General features: G+C 47.6%; 1 protein-coding gene across 1 annotated transcript in view; it reads left to right on the forward strand.

The window, feature by feature from the left end:
- The window catches only part of SLC4A11 (solute carrier family 4 member 11), a 152,251-nt gene that overhangs the window by 83,783 nt on the left and 42,467 nt on the right, over nucleotides 1-26,001 (forward strand). Inside the window, exons 4-8 of the mRNA XM_056855771.1 lie at nucleotides 71-117; nucleotides 3,786-4,017; nucleotides 5,273-5,354; nucleotides 23,747-23,870; nucleotides 25,114-25,320. Coding sequence (XP_056711749.1) covers nucleotides 71-117; nucleotides 3,786-4,017; nucleotides 5,273-5,354; nucleotides 23,747-23,870; nucleotides 25,114-25,320 — 692 coding nt within the window. The remainder of the gene's footprint in view (nucleotides 1-70; nucleotides 118-3,785; nucleotides 4,018-5,272; nucleotides 5,355-23,746; nucleotides 23,871-25,113; nucleotides 25,321-26,001) is intronic.

A 26,001-nucleotide genomic window follows, 5' to 3' on the forward strand; every position in this document is an offset into this window, starting at 1 on the left:
CAAAGCCTGCCGTTCCGCCTGTGCGCCAGCCGAGTGCCTGCGATTGTAACCTTTTCCTCCTCTTTTCCAGCAGAAAGCGAAGGCGCTGGGTGCGTTTTATTACACACATCGAGAAAAGTAAGTGCAATCCATGCTTTAATTGTTTTTAAATAACGTGCCTTTCTGTGCTACAAGTTTGTATCCTCCATCTAAGCGAATTAGGAGTTGCTGATGTACCTTGCTGTCTCGAACAGATTCTTTCTTCCCAAATCCAGCGTGGTGTAGTAGTTAAGAGCGGTGGTTTGGAGCGGCAAACTCTGATCTGGAGAACTGGGTTTGATTCCCCACTCCACCACATGAAGCCAGCTGGGTGTACTTGGGCTAGTCACAGTTCTCTTAGAGCTCTGTCAGCCCCACCTAGAGAGCCAGTATGGTGTAGTGGTTAAGAGCGGTGGTTTGGAGCGGTGGACTCCAATCTGGAGAACCGGGTTTGATTCCCCACTCCTCCACGTGAGCGGCGGAGGCTAATCTGGTGAACCAGGTTGGTTTCCCCACTCCTGCGCATGAAGCCAGCTGGGTGACCTTGGGCTAGCCACAGCTCTCTTAGAGCTCTCTCAGCCCCACCTACCTCACAGGGTGTCTGTTGTGGGGAGGGGAAGGTGATTGCAAGCTGGTTTGATTCTCCTTAAAAGGTAGAGAAAGTCGGCATATAATAAAATCAACTCTCCTCCTCCTCCTCCTCCTCAAGGCCCCACTTTGAGCAGGGATCGGTTGCTTAATCGGACTGTATCTGTTGTTTTTCCACTTGGAATGGCACCCACAGAGCTGTTCCTTTCCCTCCTCCTTTCCCATGTCGGGTTCCAAGCAAAGCAAACACCCGACTTCCCCATGCCCTTAAAGCCATCCTGGCTGGCTCACGCCGGAAGAGCGGATAATTATTTATGGCTTTGCTACGTCCACGGCAAGATTTGCCCTCCGAGTCCAGCCCGCCGATTGCTTTGCGATGATTTTAAAGGAAAGTCCAATTTCCTGTTTCGCAGATGCCGGTGCCAGCGCTCCAGCCTGGCACCATTAAAAGCCGGCATTTTCGGGGCTTTCAACTCGCCTGCCAAAAAATGCTTCCACCCCGGCCTCAGCCCTGGGACGGCCTTTTGATGTTTATGGCTGCCCATTAAGGCCTGCCCTGGCGCTGCCTTCCGTGGCCACAGCACCCCTGGGCGAGGAATGCGCAGAATCCCATCACATGCTTCCTCGAGGGGCTGGGTGGAGAGGAAGCCCCTCTTGAGCCTCGGCTGGCACCCGGTTTGTCTTCTGGGCGCCTGAGGAATGAGGCCAGCCAAACAAGGAGCTGGCAAGGCTGAAGAGGAGAGCCCCCTGTTCATCCCGTCGTTTTGGGAGGGGATGCTTTTGCCTTTTCAAATGGTTTAGGGTTGTCAACCTCCAGTAACTAGCTGGCGATCTCCTGCTATTACAACTGATCTCCTGCCGATAGAGATCAGTTCACCTGGAGAAAACGGCCTCTTTGGCCATTGGACTCTATGGCAATGAAGTCCCCCCCTCCCCAAACCCCGCCCTCCTCAGGCTCCGCCCCAGAAACCTCCCGCCGGTGGCAAAGAGGGACCTGGCAACCCTAAAATGGGTCTCATGCTTTTTGGTCTGTTTCATTTTTGCAACTACTCTTTCACGGTTTGCAGTAGACCATATTGGTTTGATTCCCCGCTCCTCCACATGAGTGGTGGAGGTTTTTCTGGAGCATTTTGGAGAGGTTAACTGTAAATGCATATGTTTAGACACAACAAACACTTTATGGGGAAGAAGCAGAAGCAGAGTTGGTTTTTCTATACCGACTTTCTCTCCCACTTAAGGAAGAATCAAACCGGCTTACAATCACCTTCCCTTCCCCTCCCCTGTGAGGTAGGTGGGGATGAGAGAGCTCCAAGAGAGCTGTGACTAGCCCAAGATCACACAGCTGGCTTCATGGGGAGGAGTGGGGAAACCAACCCAGTTCACCAGATTAGCCTCCGCCGCTCATGTGGAGGAGTGGGGAATCAAACCCAGTTCTCCAGATCAGAGTCCACCGCTCCTAACCACCGCTCTTAACCTCTACACCATGTTGCCTCTCTAAAAGATCTTCTCCACTGATTTCCCACTCCTTCCCATAGGTGGCGAACTCTAATCTGGTGAACCAGGTTTGATTCCCCACTCCTCCACATGAAGCCAGCTGGGTGACCTTGTGCTAGTCACAGCTCTCTCAGCCCCATCTGCCTCACAGGGTGTCTGTTGTGGGGAGAGGAAGGGAAGGTGATTATAAGCCGGTTTGATTCTTCCTTAAGTGGAGGAGAAAATCAGAATGTTAAAAAAAACAAAAACCAACCCACTCCTGCATCATGTACCTCTTGACAAAGGAAGGTGACCCCATTAGTGGTTCAGATTGGTGGAATCCAGCCCTTCATTTAAAACACCTATGTTTTGCTTTTACATCAGGACAGACCCCTACATTGAGGGCTAAGCATAAATAATCACCAGTATAATGTGAAATGTAATTTAGAATTAACTCTGTCGCCACCGGGTTGTGAAAGGCCATGAGGAACGGTGGTGAGCACACTGATTGAGAAAGGGAATTCCACAGTCTTGGTGCCGCTACTGAGAAGGCCCTGTCCTGTGTAACTACACACTCATCCCCAAATTGGCCTGCAGAATAATACCAATTTCAAATCTTTATCAAAGACAAAGCATAAATTATCAACAGTATGGTCTTTTATGCATGGCTGTTTCACTCGCTGTTACCCCTCCAGCGACTTCGGGTCTTTGTGTCGGTTATGCATGCCGTTTCCGACCGTCAGAAGTCGTCTCGCTCCCCCCCTGCGTTTCCCTGCGTTTTGAGGGACCTGTTTTATCTTGAATTTGAAAACGTGGGGAAAGCAAGGCAACCTCTGACGGTCGGAAACGGCATGCATAATCAAAACAAAGACCCGAAGTCGTTGGAGGGGTGACAGCGAGTAAAACAGCCGTGCATAAAAGACCCATAAAAACATTTCAGAAGAAAGTGGCAATAAAGGTAAGGAATGCAGTAAAATTGTTGCTCAGATTAGGTGGCAGATGAGATCTTAACGACAAATTTAATTTAGAATTGATACTGTGTCACCTCTGGGTTTTGAAAGACCATGTGGGATGATGCGGAAAACAATGAATGTCAAAATGAATTCCACAATCTTGGTGCCCACACTGAGAAGACCCTGACCCATGTAACCACTCCTGGACCCCAAAGTAGCTTACGGAGTAATACCAATTTCAAATCCATATCAAGGATGAAGCATAAATGATCAATAATATAAAAACTTCAAAAAATTGAAAAGAAAACAGAATAAATTTGGCAAGAGAGCTGAACAAAGCAGTAAAGGTGTTCATCGAGTTAGGCGACAGCGGAAATCTTACTACAAATTTAACTTAGAATTGATACTCTGGCACCGCTGGGTTGTGGAAGACTATGATGACACCAGATGTGAAAGGGAATCATGCAGTCTTGGTGTCTTCACCAAGAAGCCCCTGTCCAATGTAACCACATAATAAATTTCCGAAGGTGATCGGTCTCTGAGCAAAATCTCCCCAGATGATCTCTGTGTAGGTGGGGTCATTCTGTCCTTGGTTTTAGAAACCAAAGGAATATTTGCAATGTTAGAGTAATTGTATAGGCCTGTTAGGTCACCGTTGGCAGTTTCTATTTTTCTTGACCTGCTACTTCCATCACGCAGCCGAGCCTTTGTGAAAAACATTCTCAACAGCTGGCTCTGCCTTTTTTATCACAGTACCTAAAATTAAAGAATTTCGAGGAGGAGGTCAGAGCACACCGCGACCTGGACGGGTTCCTGGCCAGGGCCAGCATCATCCTGGACGAGACGGCAACTTCTCTGGACGACGTCCTGCGGGAGATGTTGAAACACTTCGCTGAAGACTCGGACAACGCGGAGCCGAGCTGCAACTTTGACAAAATCATGAGCACTTTATTCACCGATTCAGGGGCCCCTCGCGAAGGGAACGGTAAGAGACCCTGCAGGTCCTTCTCCCCTGTCTAAGAGACTTTGAATTAGGATGTCGCTTCCCACCCGCCCCAATTCAGTGGCTTACAGAAGGGGTCCCCAATGTGGTGCCGTGACGCCCACTGACTCATGTCACCCCCCGAAGTGTTTTTCGAAAGTGGGCAGGGCCAGGTGGGGCTTTTACCCAGCGAGTAGGGTTGCCAGGTCCCTCTTTGCCACCGGCGTGAGGTTTTGGGGGCAGAGCCTGAGGAGGGTGGGGTTTGGGGAGGGGAGGGACTTCAATGTCAGAGTCCAATTGCCAAAGTGGCCATTTTCTCCAGGGGAACTGATCTCTATCGGCTGGAGATCAGTTGTAATAGCAGGAGATCTCTAGCTACTACCTGGAGGTTGGCAACTCTACCAGCAAGGCTTCTTATTGGCCGTCGGAGATATGTTTCAAGTCCAAGTTGCTGCATAGAGTATTTGGATGGGAGACTTTCCAGGAATACCAGGGGAGTGACACGGAGGCAGGCAACGGCACACCACCTCTCAGCATCTCTTGCCTTGAAAACCCTATGAGGAGGAGACATGTTGGCTATGACTGACAGCAAAATATATACGTATAGATGCATATTCCTGACATTTGTTTTATGTTAACACACACATATATAGTTAACATAACCAGCATGGTGTAGTGGTTAAGAGCGGTGGTTTGGAGCAGCGGAGGCTAATGTGGTGAACTGGATTTGTTTCCCCACTCCTCCACATGAAGCCAGCTGGGTGACCTTGGGCTAGTCACAGCTCTCTCAGTCCCACCTACCTCACAGGGTGTCTGTTGTGGGGAGGGGAAGGGAAGGTGATCGTAAGGCGGTTTGAGTCTTCCTTAAGTGGTAGAGAAAGTCAGCATATAAAAACCTCCTCTTCTCCTCCTCCTCTTCTCCTCCTCCTCCTCCTCTGATTGGGTTTTTTTGATGGTAACTGTTGAGTCCTCTTATCCCCTGAGCTGGCCATTCTGCAGCGAAGACAACAGGAGAGCAGCCCTTTGAAAAAAGTTTAGACAGCGACCCTGCCTTATACCAAATCAGACTCTGGGTCCATCAAGATCAGAATTGTGTACTCAGGCAGGCAGCAGCTCTCCCGGCGTCTCAGGTGGAGGTCTTTCCCATCCCCTCCTGCCTGATCTTTTTAACTGGCAGTTCCCAGGCAAGCTATGTGAGACAGCCCCAGTCCTTAAACATAGTTCAACTTGTCTCCTTTCTTTCTTTTTTGGGGGACAGTTCACCTCCTGTCGGATACAATTCAGGGTGTCACAGCGACCGTCATGGGGGTGCAGTATCAGCAGTCCTGGCTCTGTATCATGTAAGTACAGCTCAATCCACAGTCTCTTGCATTTTTAAAGTAGGTATTTCATGTAGCTCTTATCTTAGGGGCTCTGTTCTACTTTCTGCATGCACTTAGAAGCTTTCTAATGGGATGCTAGCAAGTGCTAATTCAGAAGAGGTAGGCCATTTATGCAGGGTCAATTTTGATGATCACTCAAAGCTCTTTTAAAAAATGCAACCTTTAAAATGTCTATTCACGGTCCTTGGTTGTAGAAAGGAGAAATTCCGATGCAAAAGGAAAAATTCCACACACACCCCACTCGCTTCTCCTTCGTTCCTTTGTTTGCATAGCCATTAGCGATCGCTGGTTGCATAGCTAAGGCGTAGCTGTGATTTTGCATGCTTCCTTGAGGGAATTCTTCGAGGCGGGGGCGGTGCAAACAAAAGGTCGCATTAAAGGGGCTCTTAAGAAATGCAAAGCAGGTATGCACTGGCATCGCAATCACTTCCTAAATGACATTATAGTGTGAAAAACGCAAAAAAATATGCGGGGCACTTCAGCCTGGAATGCTTCTAATTACCAAGCATAAATGGCCATAGTTTCAGAAACATGGTTTACAAGACCAATCCACTAATAATACTTGTCACTCATGCTGTGCTGAGAGTGCATCACAGTAATCCTCAAAATCACCTTTTAACGTCGGAATAGGAAGGCTTTGCACTAGAAAACCTAGAAGCTCAGGGTTCTGTCACATCCCAGAACCCAGAGCCCTCTGTCCTGATTTAACTGCTGCTATAATCTTTCTTTTTGTTTCCTGTTGCTCCCAGTTGTTTCCTTAGTTCTCCGTGCCCCTTCCATAGGCAGGGATTTGCTAGGATTAGCTGTGGGTGTGAGTGGGGGATGGTAGTTATAACATCAGGACTACCGGTTCCCCCTGTGCCGTGTCCATTTGTTAAGAAATTCTTCAGAAGCCCTGCTCTGCGCATTCCCACATATGGAGGTGAGATGGGGCTCCGGTCATTATTTTTCATTTATACCCGGCCTTCATTATTTTTTGTTCATTATTTTTCATTTATACAAGGAAAATTCAGTCCTAATGAAAACCACTAGCTTCTGAAATTAAAACAAGAAGGCACTCATTATCTGCACACAGGGCCGCAACCAGATATGTGATCAGAGTAGAGGAAGAAGAAGAAGAGTTGGTTTTTATATGCCAACTTTCTCTACCACTTAAGGCAGAATCAAACCGGCTTACAATCACCTTCCCCTCCCCACAACAGACATCCTGTGAGGTAGGTGGGGCTGAGAGAGCGTGACTTGCCCAAGGTACCCACACAAAGCCAGCTGGGTGACCTTGGGCAAGTTACAGCTCTGTTAGAGTTCTCTCAGCCCCACCTATCTCACAGGGTGTCCTGTTGTGGGGAGGGGAAGGGAAGCCGGTTTGAGTCTCCCTTAAGTGGTAGAGAAAGTCGGCATATAAAAACCAACTCTTCTTTTTCTTCTTCTTCGTGTGTAGGAGTGGGGAAACAAATCCAGTTCACCAGATTCGCCTTCGCCGCTCATGTGGAGGAGTGGGTAATCAAACCCGGTTCTCCAGATCAGAGTCCACCGCTTCAAAACACCGCTCTTAAACACTACACCACGTTGGCTCTCGCCAGTACATTTAAAGGTTCCTGTGTCGTATAAACTCTAGCGTGGTCCAAGCTGGGTATGTCACCTGCAAATAACTTCTCCTTCACTATTGGGGAGGGGCTGTTGGCTCGGTGGTAGGGCAGAAGGTCCCTGGTTCAATCCCTGGCATCGCCAGCTAAAAGGACCAGACAGTAAGTGATGGGAAAGACCTCTCCAGCTGAGACCCTGGAGAGCCACTGCCAGTCTGAATATATAATACAGACCCTTGATGGACCGATGGTCTGATTCAGTATAATATGGCTTCATGTGTCATATGTCTTTCCATGCCCTCAGCTCATGTGACTTTGCAGAGCGTGTTAAGGATTTGTGTGTTGGGGTGGATGCTATAAGATGGGCAAGAACATGAACTGTTGGAATAGCTTACAACATCTGTGATTTGGAGGGATTTCTAGCTGCCTACAGAAGCCTCTGTGGCGCAGAGTGATAAGCTGCAGCGCTGTAGTCAAAAGCTCTGCTCACAACCTGAGTTCGATCCCAACAGAAGTTGGTTTCAGGTCACCAGCTCAAGGTTGACTCAGCCTTCCATCCTTCCGAGAGCCAGCGTGGTGTGGAGGTTAAGAGCAGTGGTTTGGAGTGGTGGACCAGTCCACTAGAGAACCGGGTTTGATTCCCCACTCCTCCACATGAGCAGCAGAGGCTAATCTGGTGAACTGGATTTGTTTTCCTGCTCCTACACACAAAGCCAGCTGGGTGACCTTCTGCTAGTCACACTCTGTCAGCCCCACCTACCTCACAGGGTGTCCGTTATGGGGAGGGGGAAGGGAAGGTGATTGTAAGCCAGTTTGAGTCGCCCTTAAGTGGTAGAGAAAGTCAGCATATAAAAACCAACTCTCTAATGAGGACCCAGCACTGGCAAACCACCCTGTAAAGCAAAATCTGCCTAGTAAATGTCGGGATGTGACGTCACCTTTACCTTTTTTACAGAAGCATCCAATATCTTTTGGCTACTTTTTGCGGATTAACTTCCCCGCCTCCTGGTACGTGTTCATTGTGGTTCCCTTCCAGTTCTGAAAATATAGATCAGTAGGTACACTGGGATTTTAAAAAGCCCTTGTAGAATATCCTGACAGTAGGCAACTGAACACATGAAGCTGCCTTACACTGAATGAGACCCTTGGTCCATCAAAGTCAGTATTGACTACTCTGACTGGAAGCAGCTCTCCAGGGATTCAAGCAGGGGTCTTTCACATCACCTACCTGCCTAGGCCCTTTAACTGGAGATGCCGGGGATTGATCCTGGGACCTTCTGCATGCCAGGCAAATGCTCTACCACTGAGCCACAGCCCCTCCCCTGGACAGTGGAGTGGATTGTTAGCCCCATATCCTTCATCCCTAATGGATGTTCTGCTCAGGACTGCGAGAGGACGTAAAGATTCCTCCACTATAGCTAAACATTAGACATTTAACCTCTCCAAAGATGAACTTTTTTTCTTTTTTAAATTTCTTTCTTTCCAAAACACAGGACGGGGGGTGGGGGCTTAAAATCCAGTAAGTAATTAAAAAATGGGGGAGGAATATACAAAGTAGAAATAAAAATATAACTACAGTGGTGGCAGATCTACACATAAGTTTCTACAAAACGTTTTCAAATCTCTAAAAAGAAGTCCATATACAATAGTCATCTGTATGCCATGCGTTCAAACATTGATAAAGTTCAGAGGTCCTCGATATATTGATTTACAGGAGGTGAGCATTTATCTCTCCGTAGTGTAATACAAGTCTTTTAGTTGTAGTAAGAAGTGTTGAAGAAGAAGAGCTGGTTTTTATACCCTGCCTTTTCTCTTTCTTTGTTTCCCTCGTTCTTAGACCGAGGTCTTGAACAATAAAACCATCAAACTTAAATAAGACCCATCTCTAAAGATACCTCTCTTCGACTCTTCTTCAGTCTCCAAAAAACGAGCAACAGAATAAGTACACTGATGGTCAGTATCCTCTAAGAGGAACTGAACCTTTTGCTCCAAAGTTGCTCGAGAAAAATGCAGACCATTTGTTAAAACATGGTACAATCCATTTTCGCCTAAGTTGGTACTCGTAAGGACAATGCAAAAGGATATTTACCAAGGAGTCCACTGACTGAAGAGGGCAGGGGCACAGTTGGTCTGCTTTTTCTCTACGTCTAAGGACTCTCAAAGCAGCTTACGGTTGCCTTCCCTTCCTCTCCCCACAACAGACATCTTGTGGGGTAGGTGGGGCTGAGAGAGTTCGAAGAGAACTGTCACTGGCCCAAGGTCACCCAGCTGGCTTCATGTGGAGGATCCAATCTGGTTCTCTAGATTAGACTCCACCGCTCACGTGGAGGAGTGGGGAATCAAACCCAGTTCTCCAGATTAGAGTCAGCCACTCTTAGCTGCTACACCACTTTAGTTGATCAACCGTTCGCCTCCAAGAGACAGGCAGACAGTGTAGAAATACACAAGCAATCCTCAAAAATCAATTAGCGTTCAAATGCAGAATTGGTATGAACTTGTCAAGAACGCGTAAGCGCCCAGCGCTGTAAAGCCTGAGGCGGCTATCCCCGTTTGACCTCCTCTCCAGCGGATTTTGCCAGAGCGATTCATAACGCACCTGTCTGGGCTTCTCTCCTCCTCCCACGGCTTGGTATGGGAGACGTGGTGCGGAACAAGTGTTCGGATTAATTAAACGCCTGCAGTCGGCTGCCGTAAACTCCATATTTCCCTTCTGCGGGTGGCAGCCCCGAGGACTGAATAATTCAGAGTCTATGAGTAATACTTCGTTCTCTCGTAAGCCGGGCCCGAGAAATATGTTTCGAGCCAGCAATGTCAGGTTGCCCCATGGACGGCTTTCTTTATGGTTCCCCCATCCTTTTGCTCGCCTGATTAATAGAGAGTCATTCTGTGGCTGGCTTAATTGCTGCAACTATTGTCCCCAGAGCGTTATTTAAAAATTGTGTCACGTTATTTGGTTCAGAAAAAGCTTTTAATAGCCGTGTGAGTTTGGACAATGTGTAATTTTGTCTTAAAAGTGCTATAAATACACGGCACAGCCAGCAAAAATATTAAGGCATGCACAAGTTGTCAGATTAAATAAAGCTCCTCTGTATTTTAAGGGCCTGATTAATGGGGAAGAGGCGTCCGAAATGTGCATTTTCCCACCAACTCCTGTCTTTTGCAATGCACCTTCCCTCCTCTCTTGTGTGAATGACACGTCGAGAGAATGCCAGTCTGCCGTTTAAAAATGCAAATAATCCTTCATTATTAAGCGAGAACAGCTTACGAGGCCAGGGCTGCGCTTGGTGAGAAGATTGTATTTCATTGAGCTGAAAACAAATGAAACGATGTTGAATTCTGTTGTGGCGTCAAAACTGTACAAAAAGAAACGTCTTAAGGATCCTCTCCATCCTTATCCGACCGCAAACTTTATTCCGTTATTATTTCATTGGGGAGGGGGGGCCATGGCTCGGTGGTAGAGCATCTGCTTGGTATACCGAAGGCCCCAGGTTCAATCCCCAGCATCTCCCAATAAACATATCAAGAAGTAGGGGATATCATACTTTGGTCACATTATGAGAAGACAAGAGTCACTGGAAAAGACAATAATGTTAGGAAAGGTTGAACGCAGCAGGAAAAGACGAAGACCCGGCAAGAGATGGATTGACTCTATAAAGGAAGCCACGGCCGTGAGTTTGCAAGATCTGAGCAAGGCTGTTAAGGATAGGACGTTTTGGAGGACATTGATTCAGAGGGTTGCCATGAGTCGGAAGCGACTTGACGGCACTTAACACACACACACACACACACACACACACACGGGATGTGAAAGCCTTCAGCCTGAATAGACAATTGTGATGTTGTTGGACCAAGGATCCGATTCAGTGTAAGGCAGCTTCAAGTATGTTTAAATCCGCAGAATCTCCAGTTTAAAAAAATAAACATCTGAACATCCATTGGAAGCCAATTCTTTCATCCTCTTCCTTGGGTAGGGGCCATGGCTCAGTGGCAGAGCATCTGCTTGGCTTGCAGAAGGTCCCAGGTTCAATCACCAGCATCTCTAGTTAAAGGGACTAGACAAGTAGGTGATGTGAAAGAGCTCTATGTGAGACCCTGGAGAGCCGCTGCCGGTCAGACCCTGAGTTATGTTGCCTGTTGGTTTGTGCTGGCCTCTTGGGTGGAGATATGATAACCATCTTCAAGTACTTGAAGGGCTGTCATATAGAGGATGGTGCCGAGTTGTTTTTTGTTGCCCCAGAAGGTCGGACCAGAACCAACAGGATGGAACTAAATCAAAAGAGTTTTTGTCTAGATCAGGGGTGGGGAACCTTTTTTCCGCCAAGGGCCATTGGTATATTTATAACATCATTTGCGGGCCATACAAAATTATCAACTTAGAAATTAGCCGACCAAGCCAGCAGCCGGAGTTGCTCCTGCTCCGTGTGGTCAGGGCCGGATTCTACAACCGGCTCCCACTACCTCCACCTGCAGGGATGAAATGAGGACACTAGCTAACAACTCACACCCCCGCGCGCGCATTCTGGCCCTGCCCATTTAACCCCTCCATTGTCGCCACCTCCGCCCCCAGCCCTCTTGTAGTACAGAGGGAATACGCTTCTCCATGGCCTGGGTGGGAAAGGGTTAACACAGTTTCTTGGGCGGTCCTAGCAGCTCCCTAGCTAAGGACTGTTCTGCAAGCGGGGGAAAGGTTCCTTTTCTCGGCAAAACAAACTCACATCTGCCTTGAATAGACGCTATTCCTCTCCGCGGGAGGGGGCAGATCACCAGTCTTAGATCCTCCTGGGCTAGAGATCTGCCAGGACCGACGAAGGGCCAGACCAAATGATTTCGCGGGCCTTAAACGCCCCCCAGGCCTGATGCCCCCCCCCTTGTCTAGACATTAGGAATACTTTTCTAACAGTTAGAGCGGTTCCTCAGTGGAATAGGCTTCCTTGGGAGGTGGTGAGCTCTTCTTCCCTCGAGGTTTTTAAGCAGAGGCTAGATGACCATCAGTCATCACTTCTGATTCTAGGACCATCTTGGCCATCTTCTGGGCATGGAGTATGGGTCACTGGGTGTGTGGGGGAGAGGTAGTTGTGAATTTCCTGCATTGTGCAGAGGTTTGGACTAGATTACCCTGGTGGTCCCTTCCAACTCTATGATTTTGAAGATTCCTATTTGGGTCAGTTCCACTTTGGAAACCATAGCAGGACCCGTGTGGATACATCTAATTGCGCAGTCCGCATCTGGTACCTTCAAACAGTGATTTGCATAGGAAGAAGCTTGTGGCGGGCTGCATCGCTTCAGGACGGGCAGCTTCCATCCTCTTCGCCCTCCCCTCCTCCCATGCCACAATTTGATGGATGTGATATTTTGTGCCTCCTTGCACAATGAAATTTCCACCTTGCATACTTACATGATTTATTGAGCTGGAGGTGGTAAGTTTTTGTCATCTTGACAGCTTCTGGGATTTTCTCTGAAAAGCTGCACGGAATCTGCTTACTAGGCATGACTATGAGGCTGTCACTCCTCCCCATGAGTGGCGGACTCTAATCTGGAGAACCGGGTTTGATTCCCCACTCCTCCACGTGAGCAGTGGACTCTAATCTGGAGAACCAGTTTGGTTTCCCCACTCCTCCACATGAAGCTAGCTGGGTGACCTTGGGCCAGTCACAGTTCTCTCCGAACTCTCAGCCCCACCTACCTCACAAGGTTTCTGTTGTGGGGAGGGGAAGGGCAGGCGATTAGTAAGCCGGCTTGAGTCTCCTTAAAAAGGTAGATAAAATCAGTGTATAAAAACCAACTCTTCCTCTTCTGACGAAAGTGATCCGCATGGGAAACCTGGGTGATTGGTGCCATGGCAATAATAGGCTACATTCCTGAGGATAATGCGGGGTCACCCGAACCAGTGGCTGAAGTCACTTTGCAAAGCAGCCCCCTTTGAAGCAGATAAAATGGCCCGTTCAGCCCTAATGCAAACCATTCATCTTCATACGACACCTCTCCCCCTCCTCTGCGTTGGTCCTGAACTTGCTGAGGAGTGCTGAATTATTTCTGCACGATTTCCAAGCAATTTTCTGCTTCGATTCTAGGCCACTTCTCTGTTTTGGGGCCTCGGTTAACTGTGAAGTATCCAGGTCATTATCATTTGATCCTTTAAAAATAACTGGCTTTCCCCTCGAAGGTGTTAAACAGGCTAAAATTAATGAGAAGCCAGGCACAGGAGCGGTGGAGTCTGATCTGGAGAAGCAGGTTTGATTCCCCGCTCCTCCACATGATCCGCAAAGGCTAATCTGGTGAACTGGGTTGGTTTCCACACTCCTCCACATGAAGCCAACTGGGTGACCTCGGGCTAGTCACAGCTCTCTTAGAGCTCTCTCAGCCCCACCTACCTCACATGGTGTCTCTTGTGAGGAGGGGAAGGGAAGGGGATTGCAAGCCGGGTTAAGGCTCTCTTAAGTTGGCATATAAAAACCAACTCTTCATCATCATCTTCTTCTGTTAGTTACTGTTGTTTTTCCTTGATAAGGAATGGTTCTCTCAGTTCTCCTGGATGGCTTCTTGGATGGCTAATATTTTTTCTTAATTGTTAAAGTCTGTGCTGTCAAGATTGTGGCATTAACTGTGCAAAAGTTTGGTATGGTTCAGGGCCCAGGTGAGATTTTTGCCAAGTCCACTACCAGGATATTAATGCTAGTAAACTAGGAATGGATGAAGACGCCTCTCTTGTGCATTGCTTCCAATGTATGAGAGGGATTACTTGTTTCGTGTGCATTTTTTCTGTGCCTTGGCTCACTGTTGGAGGGGCGGTAATGAAGTCCGGAGGTGGGGAAGGGAAGGAGATTGTAAGTCGGTTTGATTCTCCTTAAAAAGGTAGAGAAAGCATATAAAAGCATTCAGAGTGCGGGCCCATTGTTCTCCTCGCTGTACCAGGAAGTTATCTTTTTAAATTGTTATCATTCCTGGTTGTGCTGTTGGGTACTGACACATGTTCCAATGCCGTTTTGGCAGGACAACCAAGGACGTCAGCATTTCATTGTTGCCTATTGTTGTCTCCCGTTGCAAAGACCGTCCCACCAGGAAGAATTTCACTCTCAGTCTGAGAATTCATTCCAGCGTTTGGCTCAAGTTACCGGAGTTTAATTCCCTTTATTGGATGTTGTTTTCCTGCTTGTACTCTTTCTTTCCCCAATGTTTTTAGCACCTGCATCCCTGGCCTCGAAGCACCGAGCCCCTGATTGTGGTCTCTTAATGACAAGCTGGCTGAGACCAACTCAGGAGGTCGGGGCGGGTGGGGGGAGGACATGTGTGTAAGTGAAGAGGATTTGAATTTTCCAGGGATGGGAGCCCACCTGCATCATCACAGATTGCTTCTGTTTTATGAAACGACATATCATGTTATCACACTTCTTGCCACAGATGTTTTAGTGTATGACTGTCACAAAGTCATCTGAGGACTGTCACAAGCTGTGGAGTCACTCCTCTGTTTGGGGTTGGAACATAAGAAAAGCCCTGCTGGATCAGACCAAGGCCCACCAAGTCCAGCAGTGGGTTCGCACAGTGGCCAACCAAGTGCCTTCAGGAGGCTCACAAACAAGACGACTGCAGCAGCATTATCCTGCCTGTGCTCCACAGCACCTAAGATAATCGGCATGCTCCTCTGATCCTGGAGAGAATAGGTATGCATCGTTACTAGCATCCATTTTGACTAGAAGCCACGGATACCCCTCTCCTCCATGAACATGTCCACGCCCCTCTTAAAGCCTTCCAAGTTGGCAGCCATCACCACATCTTGGGGCAGGGAGTTCCACCAGATGATGGACTAGATGGACCACCAGTCTGATCCAACAGGCCCCCTTCTCATGTCCTTCTGAATGTCCTATGGCAGAGTCCCAGACCATTGGCAAAGATTGTTCTCATTGTTCCATCGCTTTTCTTGGCCCAGGGGCTGTCATTGAGGGTAAAATGGGCTCCCCACCCTCATGCGTGCTACCTTCAGCTCTTTAAAGGGCAGAATACTCACAGGATAGATGATAAATTATGGCTTGTACTTTGTCAGGCGGTAAAGGCTTTGTTTGTTGCCCTTTTGTGTTAATTAGGGGTTGTCCGTTGTGGCCTTCCAGTTTGATTGTTGCGGGCAAAGTTAATGATTGTTGCTAGTCAGGGCGATTCCTTGCTTATTTATTGGCGCCTAACAATACGACTTTTTACAAACTGTTGTGTTTTGGTCCAATTTATATGAAGGACAAAGAAATACAATTAATGTGTTGTCCTTATTTCTCCTCAGCAGCAAGATCTTTCCCACCAACCCCATGCGTCAGTTGCTTTTAAATCATGTTCATCCGACTGAGCTTATAATGTCAAGGCTTTTGAATACTCAGCTGTGACTTGTTGATTTATTTCTTGCATTACCTTCCCCACCCTCACAGTGGGGTCAAAAACCTTGGCCTCTAGATTTTCCTCGCAGCCGAGAGATGCCTAACTGACTTGACGTAGTTGTCCTCCAAGAATATTTCGACATTTTCCCACCATAAGGGTTGAGTAGGCCAGGATGATTGGCAGGGTAATCTTTTCTGGATGGTTGTCCTGTTGTCTTGGGAAATCGTTGGCGTTGGAACCAAGGGCCCCTTTGATTAGGCCAAGTTCAGGGGTGTCAAACATACGGCCCGTGGGCCGGATGCGGCCCCTTGAGAGCTTTTATCCGGCCCACAAGCCAGCCGAGGCAGCCGCCCCTGCACTCTCGATCTGGGCTGGCGAGGCATGGCCCAGCTCAACCAAGTGACATTTATGTCACATAGCATCATAGAGTTGGAAGGGACCACCAGGGTCATCTAGCCCAACCCCCTGCACAATGCAGGAAATTCACAACTACCTTCCCCCCAGTGACCCCTACTCCATACCCAGAAGATGGCCAAGATGCCCTCCCTCTCATGATCTGCCCTTGTAACAATTGAGTTCGACACCCCTGGCCTAGCTGAATTGCATTGGCGTGCAGAAATAAAAGAGAAAAAGGATGCTTGGTTTTGCTCTGTTGCTGTAAAGGCTTTGTGCTGAGGGGCTTTGTTCAACCCTGAGACTTGTCTCTTTGGACAAGTCTCATGGTTGCTCCAAAGGGCAAGACTTCATCCTACAAGCCTATATTACAGGAGAGGAGGATTTGGTGGAACATTTGGAGAAATTGGCTAGCAGTTTGACAGTGTAACCCTTTAACTACTAGGTTGTGGGTGCTGGTGGACTCTCTTACTGGATGCCTTCAGGCAGAGGCTGGACAACAACAAGAAGAAGAGTTGTTTTTTATATGCCGACTTTCTCTACCATTTAAGTGCTCAGGGGAAAAGTTGCAAACTGCCATGCCGGCCCACACAAAATCCAAATCAAGAAAACAAATTCATGTAGTACTCTTTTTATTAGGGCCGACCAACATGACGCAAAACAACATGTAAGCTTTCGAGTCCCTGAACACTTGTACGATATTTTGTGGCATGTTGGTTGGTCCTAATAAAATAGGTATTGCATGGATTTGTTTTAGTATTCATTGTTTCAGTCCGTATCTGAGCAACAAGTACGACCGCCAACTCCAAGTTGGGAAATTCCTGGAGGTTTGGGGGTGGAGCCTGAGAAGGACGGGGTTGGGAAAGGGGAGAGACCACATATAATGCTATAGAGTCCACCCTCCAAAGCAGCCGTTTTCTCCAAGGGAACTGATTCCTGTAATCTGGGGATCAGTTGTAATTCCAGAAGATCTCCGGGTACCTCCTGGAGGTCGGCAACCCTACCTGCAAGGTACAGCAGCATTATTATTCCCAGATACGAGGCTGTGACTGCAGGCGGCTTGCCTCGGGCCACCTGCTGAACTGCAATTGGAACCGGGCATTTTCTGGCTTTGATGCTCAACCGTGGCACTCTGCCATGGCACATCATGGCTGTCGTCCTCACCAGTTAAGTTGACACAGAGTGAGGGCTTGTACTGTATTCTCCCCAGAAGTCCAATCTTTGGCTCATTTAGCACCTTCCAGAGAATTAGTGCCTAACCACTTCTCCCCCTCCCCCCCCGAATATATCCTCCCAGAAATTTTGAGTCATTTGTTTAGAAGTGAAAATGCTGACTCAGTGAACGCGCAGGACCAAATAGAGAATGGCAGATTTTGCAAACAGTACATTTAGCTGTTCACCTATCCATTCACGCTCCACTCCTTCCAATGAATATGCATGAGTGTAAAATGATCTACGACGCTGGACGATTTGACAGATACGCATAGACGGTTGGGTTTCTAGCCCGTTAGGCTATCTGGCACACTTCATTGCAATAAATATGAATTTGCACAAGAAGGCAGTCATATTTGGGCATGGTAATGATGTCGGGAGGCCAAGTTACATTCAAGTTTTGTTAGCTGTTTAGAGGGATTTCTTGGCAGACCTTCCGCCTCTGTTATGCATTCCAGACTAGGAGCTTAAGACACTGAACTTGTGTGCAAGGGGCGCATTGCATGTTACACATTTTGACCTGACATTTTGACCTGTGTACAGTTCTGGTCGCCATGCCTAAAAATGGATATTGCTGGGCTTGAGAAGGTGCAGAAAAGAGCAACCAAAATGATCAGGGGGCTAGAACAACTGCCATATGGGGAGCGGTTAAAACACTTAGGGCTCTTTAGATTAGAATGAAGGCAGTTAAGGGGAGATATGATCGAGGTCTATAAAATTATGCCTGGTGTGGAGAGAGTGGACAGGGAGAAGCTTTTCTCCTTCTCTCATAATTGTAAAACGTGGGGTCCTCTGCTGAAGCTGGAGGGTGAAAGATTCAAAACAGATAAAAGGAAGTATTTCTTCACACAACACATAGTTAAATTGTGGAACTCCCTGCCCCAGGATGTGGTGATGACTGCCAACTTGGAAGGCTTTAACAGAGCAGTGGACATGTTCATGGAGGATAGGGTTATTCATGGCTACTAGTCAAAATGGATACTAGTCATGATGCATACCTATTCTCTCCAGGGGTTCTGAGTGCTTCCCTAAGAAGGATAAATGCTGCTGCAATCGTCTTGCTTGGGGGCTTCCTGGAGGCACCTGGTTAGCCGCTGTGTGAACAGACGGCTGGACCTGATGGACCTTGGTCTGATCCAGCAGGGCTTTTCTTATGGAGGATGGGGCTATCTATGGCTACTAGTCAAAATGAATGCTCGTCATGATGCAGACCTATTCTCTCCAGTCTCAGAGGAGCATGCATATTATATTGGGTGCTTTGGAGCACAGGCAGGATGGTGCTGCTGCAGTCGTCTTGTTTGTGGGCTTCCTAGAGGCCCCTGGTTGGCCGCTGTGTGAACAGACTGCTGGACTTGATGGGCCTTGGTCTGATCCAGCAGGGCTCTTCTTACGTTATGAAAAGTATCCTTTGGCTTGACCCACAGTGCTAGGAGGGCCGTATCAGGGGAAGGGCTCGTCCTCTGTGCCCTTTTCCTTGGCCCTTCAGGGCAACTGTTTTGGCCCCTATGGGAAACAGGAACCCAGACTAAATGATCTGCTGGTCTGATCCAGCAGGGCTCTTCCAATGTTCTTGTTTCTTAGTTAGCATTGTTGGTGACCTGCATTGTGTGAGCAGGTCTGATTTTTGGGTGTGGGGGCTTATAATTTTTTAAAAACTGATTCCACCTATTCCAGTGTTTAAGGTACGGTTGCCAGGTCCCTCCTGGAAACTGCCCGGGGTGGAGGGGCTATGCTGGTACTGCAGCACCGTGGTGATATCACTTCTGGCGTGCAATTGAAGTGACATCATCACATCACTGGTGACCTGGGGGTGCTCTGGTATTTGGTCAAAAAAACTATGGTAGATGCCTTCATAAATAAAGTTGCCAACTCTGGGTTGGGAAACTCCTGGTGATTTGGGGGTGGAGCCCTAGGGACCTCAGCGGGGTGTAATGACTATTTATTTCTATTGAATAGGAGGTTTGAAACCCTATAGTTTTAGTAACCCAAAAAGGATTCCCCTCCCCAAGATCTGTTAGGGCAAGATTCTTAGGATATTTGTGAATTTTTTTACAGAATCTAAACCAGAAAAAGAGAGAAATTGAAAGTATGTATTTGGTACACAGATCTTCGAGGCTGAGGCAAAACAGCTTAAGTTTCTCCAATTCAGTCTTTTTACATACGGTGTATGTCCTGAAATGCTGCCAAATAAAACACCACTCGAGGTAGGTTTTCCGTGCTGTATCCCAGATGAGACGAATCTCGATTTCATGACTAATACAGGTTCAGCAGTTATAATGGCAGGAGACCGAAAGCCAGGATGCCTCAATCCTCCAGCTGTACTCGCAACTGAAAAAAACCCCAAAGCATTTTTTCCTATTTTTTAAAATAAATCCACGGTGATTAAATGAACCTCATTGTTCTGGAAAGCCTGATCTTATCGAGAATTATTACGGGAGCGGCAGAGAGAGAAAAGCTTCCAGTCGGAGAGAGATCCTGTAACGCCGCAAGCATGGACGGTGGTTGGCCAGAAACAGATGGGGAATAGTCCGGTGGGATTTTTATCGGCAGTGATAATGAGCAGATATCCAGACCGGGGTCGGTTCTCCCAGAAGGCAGGGAGAATAAAACCTTTTACGTGCCTCAGACCTAGATCGTTCTTTGCAGCCAAATTGGGAAGAGCGCCTTCAGTTTGTTTCCCCAGCCAGGTTCTTTTGCATAAATCAAGCAACCCCAAGGATCAGGGTGTCTTAAAAAAGGCTCCTTTTTTCATGGTAATTAAGGACATCTGTGTGGAAGAAGGTTTGGAGTCCTCTGCCCCAAGTCCCAGGAAAGGTTGCTCGGGGTAGCCAATTTCCAGGTGAGGCCTGGATATCTCCCTGAATTGCAGCTGATCTCCAGAGGAGAGAGACCGGTACCCCTGGAGGAAATGGCTGTTTTGGAGGGTGGGCTCGGTGGCATTACATCCCGCTGAGGTCCCTCCTGCCCTCCCTAGGCGCTCCACCCCCAAATCGCCAGAGGTTTCCCAACCCAGAGTTGGCAACTTTACTTATGAAGGTGGCGATCGACAGAGGGGACATTGCGACTTGAAACCCAAAAAAAGCAGGGTTGCCAACTCCAGGTTGGGAAATACCTGGAGATTTTGGGGAGGGGAGGGACTTCAATGCCGTAGAGTCCAATTGCCAAAGCAGCCATTTCCTCCAGGGGAACTGACCTCTGTCACCTGGAGATCAGTTGTAATAGTGGGAGATCTCCAGCCACCACTTGGAGGGTGGCAACCCTACCAAAAATTCTTGTTTGGCCCCAGCTAATCCCACTTTACTCACAGGGAGGGAGGATGGCAGCAACGGTTTCATCATCAGCTGGCCTCCCTGCACCAGGGGAGGGGCTGAGGCTCGGTGGTAGAGCATCTGCCTTGGCATGCAGAAGGCCCCAGGTTCAATCCCCGGCATCTCCAGTTAAAGGGACTAGGCAAGTAGGTGATGGGAAAGACCCCTTCCCAAGACCCTGGAGAGCCGCTGCCAGTCAGAGTAGACAATACTGACTTTGATGGACCAAGGGTCTGATTCAGGATAAGGCAGCTTCATGTGTGTTCATGTGTTCACCATCTTTGTTCTGACTTTGATCTCCGTTCCATCTTTGATGTATTTTTACCGATACCTACCTGCTTCCTACCTGAAGGCTCCACCACTATTGATATAGAGGTTGCTATGGAGCCATCTAGATTTAAATTGTCTAGTTTTAAATTGTTACTTAGAGTATACTTTAGATTTTAACTATTTAATTATATTGTATGTTGAATATTGTAGATGTTTATTGTTGAGTGTGAGCTGACCTGAGCCCTGGCCTGGTAGGGGAAGGGCGGGGCAAAAATCAAATAAATAAAAGGAATGCTCAGCATCTCAGTTTAATGCAATAAAACTGAGGGTTGCATATAATTTTCCAGAATGTGATAGATGGGTGCTTTGCCCTTCTGTCATTCTTATCCCAGTGTTTCTACGCTTAGTTGTGCACAGTTGTAATTAAAAACTTTGAATCATTACTAAATTGTGTGGGCTTTGGAAATGGAGACCTGCAAGAACTCACGGGGAGAGGACCCCCGCCCTCATTCCTATGCTAGATCCAACTCACCTTCCTCTTCCGCCCACCCTGCTGGCTACCTGCACCTTTTCCCCACCCCAGGTCAGCTCATCTGCCCTCTCTCCCTGATTTCCACTTCCTCTCACAGAGATGCCACAACTTCAAGTGCCATTGTAGGTTACTATGGCAATGCTGAAATGCTACTCGAGCATCAAGGTTTTCCATAGCATCTTCGCCTATGAAGAAATTGCTTTTATTGTTTAGGGATCTTTTTTAACCTTCAGTATTTCAATTTTTTTTTGTTTTTTTCAAACAAAAAAAGTGTATACTAAGAATTTTAATACAATTAACCAGCGCATATATGTATAGTATGAAAAATGTTATAGAATAAGACAAATGAGTTTAGAAATATACGAAATACACAATAGTGGGTAGGGAAGAAAAGTAAGGTTAAACTAATTATGAAGATGGCATAACAACATAACTATTGTAGTAACAGCAAGGGAGAAGCTGTAACTTTTTAAAATTATGTTCTCATTTTCCGTTTTTATATAATACATTGTAGTTGAAAGTAAAAGGTAGGACAGAATAGCTATATTACGAGTAACATTGGATAGAAGATAGATTGAGAAAGATTAAGATGCAATCGTCTGTATTGTGTTTGTAGGGTGTCTGTATGGTGTGCATATTTATGTTGTTTAATGTTTGAAAATTTTAAAAAAGCATTTTAAAAAGTTTTTTGCACAACTGTATTGGGGGGGTTACCCAGAATTTGTATAAACGTGCACCATGCCTCTGTGGGTCCCCATTGTGTGCATTTTTTTGATCTGCGTGGGGGCTGCCCAAAGCTGTCGGATAAATATTGGAGACAAGATTTGAAACTGTTTGAATTTTCTTCCTAGTTTCCAGTTCCTTAGCAATTCAGTCACACACATTCTTTAACATATTCTGCAAGCGGAAAGAGAAGGAGAGTGGGTTAGCGGTTACCCGGAGATAGTTCCCCTTTAACTGGTTTCGCAAGTTGTTCTAGCATTCAGTACTTTGTGTGGCTCCTTCGAGGAAACACATTTGGGCAGGAAACCGTGGCTCGGAACACAGTAATCAAACGGAGTTTTGTTTTCTGCACCGGTTGAAGCTTTCCCTATTTTGTTCTGCAAAGGTTTTCTAGTCCACAACCTTTTGGGCCGGCCTCCCCCAACCGGTGCAAGTCTTTGGCCATCTAGGAGAATACATACTGACCCCTCTCCAAGCACCACCACCCCCCGCCCGCTGCTGGCGGATGCATGCTGCACCATGGTTTGCTTTTTTTGAGATGCAAAATGGACAGCTCTCCTTCCAAAGCCAGCGTGGTGTAGTGGTTAAGAGTGGTGGTTTGGAGTGGTGGGCTCTGATTTGGAGAACCAGGTTTGATTCCCCACTCCTCCACATGAGTGGCAGACGCTAATCTGGTGAACCGGTTTGGTTTCCCCACTCCTCCACATGAAGCCAGCTGGGTGACCTTGGGCTAGTCACAGCTCTCTTTGAGCTCTCTCAGCCCCACCTACCTCACAAGGTATCTGTTGGGAGAGAAAGGGAAGGTGATTGTAAGCCGGTTTGATTGTTCCTTAAGTGGTGGAGAAAGTCGGCATATAAAAACCAACTCTTCTTCCTCTTCTTCCTCTTCCATCTGTCAGCAATGCTGATTCTATGACCTTAGGCATTTCATGTGAGAGAGGGCATCTTGGCCATCTTCTGGGCATGGAGTGGGGGGGTCACTGGGGGTGTGGGGGGTAGTTGTGAATTTCCTGCACTGTGCAGGGGGTTGGACTAGATGACCCTTGTAGTCCCTTCCAACTCTATGATTCTTTGATGATTATTCTTCAAATTCATACAGGATATTAAAGTATTGGGCAGGAATCTCTGCTGCTCCATATTTAGCAACTATCGCCTTTTGCAAGTATCGATGGGCCTTTTCTAGAGCCCGATTTAATGCTTTCCCTTCGGTCCTGCTCAGCGGAAGATTTCAACGCTGGCCCACGGAGGCACGGTTATGCCCCTGCAACACTAGTGAGACAGAGTCAATCGAATATATATTATTGAATTGTGAATTTTACAGGGATATTAGGAATTGCCTACTTCTTCCTTTGCTGGCCAGGTTTCATGAGTACTCTGGTACTTTTAGACATGCTACCACTTCAGTGGCAAGTTTTCTGCACCAAGAGAAGAACACCACTGTCTCATACACAGTGGCGAAGTTCTGTTACATTGCCATCAGAATAGTTAAATTGTGGAACTCCCTGCCCCAGGATGTGGTGATGGCTGCCAACTTGGAAGGCTTTAAGAAGGGAGTGGACATGTTCATGGGGGAGAGGGCTATCCATGGTTGCTAGTAAAAATAGATACTAGTCATGATGCATACCTGTTCTCTCCAGGATCAGAGGAGCATGCCTATTCTATTAGGAACACAGGCAGGATAATGTTGCTGCAGTCGTCTTGTTTGTGGGCTTCCTGGAGGCACCTGGTTGGCCTTTATGTGAACAGATGGCTTTGCTTGATGGGCCTTGGTCTGATCCAGCAGGGCTTTTCTTATGTTCTTAATATGGAGATCGTTGTTGGCATGAGAGACAGCCCGATAAATGTCGGGGTAATTGTATTGTATTATTGCAATTGTTATGCTGGTCATTGTCTGTATTCATTAAATGAGGAGGATGAGGATGGTGTGTTTCCCCCCTCTCCCTGCTCAAATGTTTCTCTCTCCTTTGGCAGTTGCACTATCAAGTCCCTTCAGAGGCGCCACGTCTGCATCAGCCGGCTGGAGAGGCCTCAGAACTGGGGGGAGAACTCCTGCGAAGTGAGATTTGTCATCCTGGTGCTTGCCCCTCCCAAAATGGTACGACTTGGCCTACTTTGGCCTTTTAGTTCAGAATTCTACTTCAATTTTTGTAATATGTAGTAAGATTCGTACGCCTTGGTGTCCTCCACCTTCTGCCAGAAAGGAAAAATTTCGTTCAATGAGTAGTCCCCCACAGGACTTAGAATCATAGAGTTGGAAGGGACCACCAGTGTCATCTAGTCCAACCCCCTGCACAATCAGGAAATTCACAACTGTCTCCCTCCCCCACACCCCCAGTGACCCCTACTCTATACCCAGAAGATGGCCAAGATGCCCTCCCTCTCATGATCTGCCTAAGGTCACAGAATCAGCACTGCTGACAGGTGGCCATCTAACCTCTTCTTAAAAGTATCCAGGGAAGGAGAGCTCACCACCTCCCGAGGAAGCCTGTTCCACTGAGAAACCGCTGTAACTGTTAGAAAATTCTTCCTAATGTCTAGACAGAAATTCTTCTGATTTAATTTCAACCCGTTGGTTCTGGTCCAACCTTCTGGGGCCACAGAAAACAACTCAGCGCCATCCTCTCTATGACAGCCCTTCAAGTACTTCACTAAGTCCAGGTTATCCTAGGTTTGCCAAGTGCCCGCTCTCCACTGGTACGGCTTCTACCCGCCGACACTCAGTTGATCAGTGGGCAGAAGTAGTCTGGCCAAAGAAAGGGGCAACAATCACAGCACGATAACATCACTTCCCATATGACCTGGAAGCAGCGGCACTGTGCCGGAGTGAAACACCAGCACTCACCCCCCCACACTAGAGTGTAGCCCCAGCACAATGCCAGTGCTTCTGGGTTGCACAGGAAGTGACAACATTGCACAGTGGCAACAATCGCTGCCACCCCCCTGTGGTAAGTACCCGCCTCTCCCCATGTTCCACAGTTTCCAACCCCTGCCTGGCAACCCCAGGTTATCCCTATAAGTTACAGGTTTGCAATACAAATGAATACATGAAGCTGCCTTATACCGAATCAGACCCTCGGTCCATCAAAGTCAGTATTGTCTACTCAGACCGGCAGCAGCTCTCCAGGGTCTCAGGCAGAGGTCTTTCCCATCACCTGCTCGCCTAGTCCCTTTAACTGGAGATGCCGGGGATTGAACCTGGGACCTTCTGTATGCCACAGCAGATGCTCTACCACTGAGCCGCAGCCCCTTCCCAATAATCTCCCAGCAAGTGAAGTATGATTTGGACGATCTTGCCGGTGTTGCAGGGCAACGCATCATGGTTGTCACCCTCTCCTCAGAAAAGTACCAAAACCGCGACCGAAGTGGGCCGGACGTTTGCCACCATGTTTTCTGACATCACCTTTCGGCAGAAGCTTCTAGAAACGAAAACGGAAGAAGAGTTCAAGGAAGCTTTGGTCCACCAACGTCACCTGCTGACCGTTGTGAACCAGCGGCCCTCGGCGGTGACGGATGGCCATAAAACGCACAGCCACAAGCCCCTCAAGGTAAGGGAGCTCGTAAAGCAAATACCTCATGAGGCACGGCTCCTGAGAGAAGAAGACATGGGTGACAAGATAGGGAGCTTCGAAGGTTGAGCTAAAACTATAAATATATGATGTATCCCAGGTTGATGCGCACACATCTAGGAACATTGTTAATTCTGTACCAAATTTTGTGAACAACTGTCCAAGTGGCAAGACCCACGATTTGGGTTAAGAGTTTACATCAAGCCCCACAATATATTAGATAAAAATACCTCTTAATGTGCATTTCCCGATGTGGTTTTAATTAGTTTCTGTATTCATGACCACTGAGGAAGGCCTATTCAGGCTGAAATGCGTATGGTCCAGTATTGGTCATTTATTATTGAGAGCCAACATGGTGTAGTGGGTTAAGAGCGGTGGTTTGGAGTGATGGAGTCTGATCTGGAGGACTGGGTTTGATTCCCCACTCCTCCACATGGGCGGCGGAGGCTAATCTGGTGAACCGGGTTGGTTTCCCCACTCCTCCACATGAAGCTGGCTGGGTGACCTTGGGCCAGTCACAGCTCTCTTAGAGCTCTCTCAGCCCCACCTACCTCACAGGGTGACTGTTGTGGGGAGAGGAAAGGAAGGAGATTGTAAGCCGGTTTGATTCTTCCTTCAGTGGTGGAGAAAGTCGGCATATAAAAACCAGCTCTTCTTTTT

This window comes from Euleptes europaea, chromosome 9 (genome assembly GCF_029931775.1).
Source record: "Euleptes europaea isolate rEulEur1 chromosome 9, rEulEur1.hap1, whole genome shotgun sequence".
NCBI lineage: Eukaryota > Metazoa > Chordata > Lepidosauria > Squamata > Sphaerodactylidae > Euleptes > Euleptes europaea.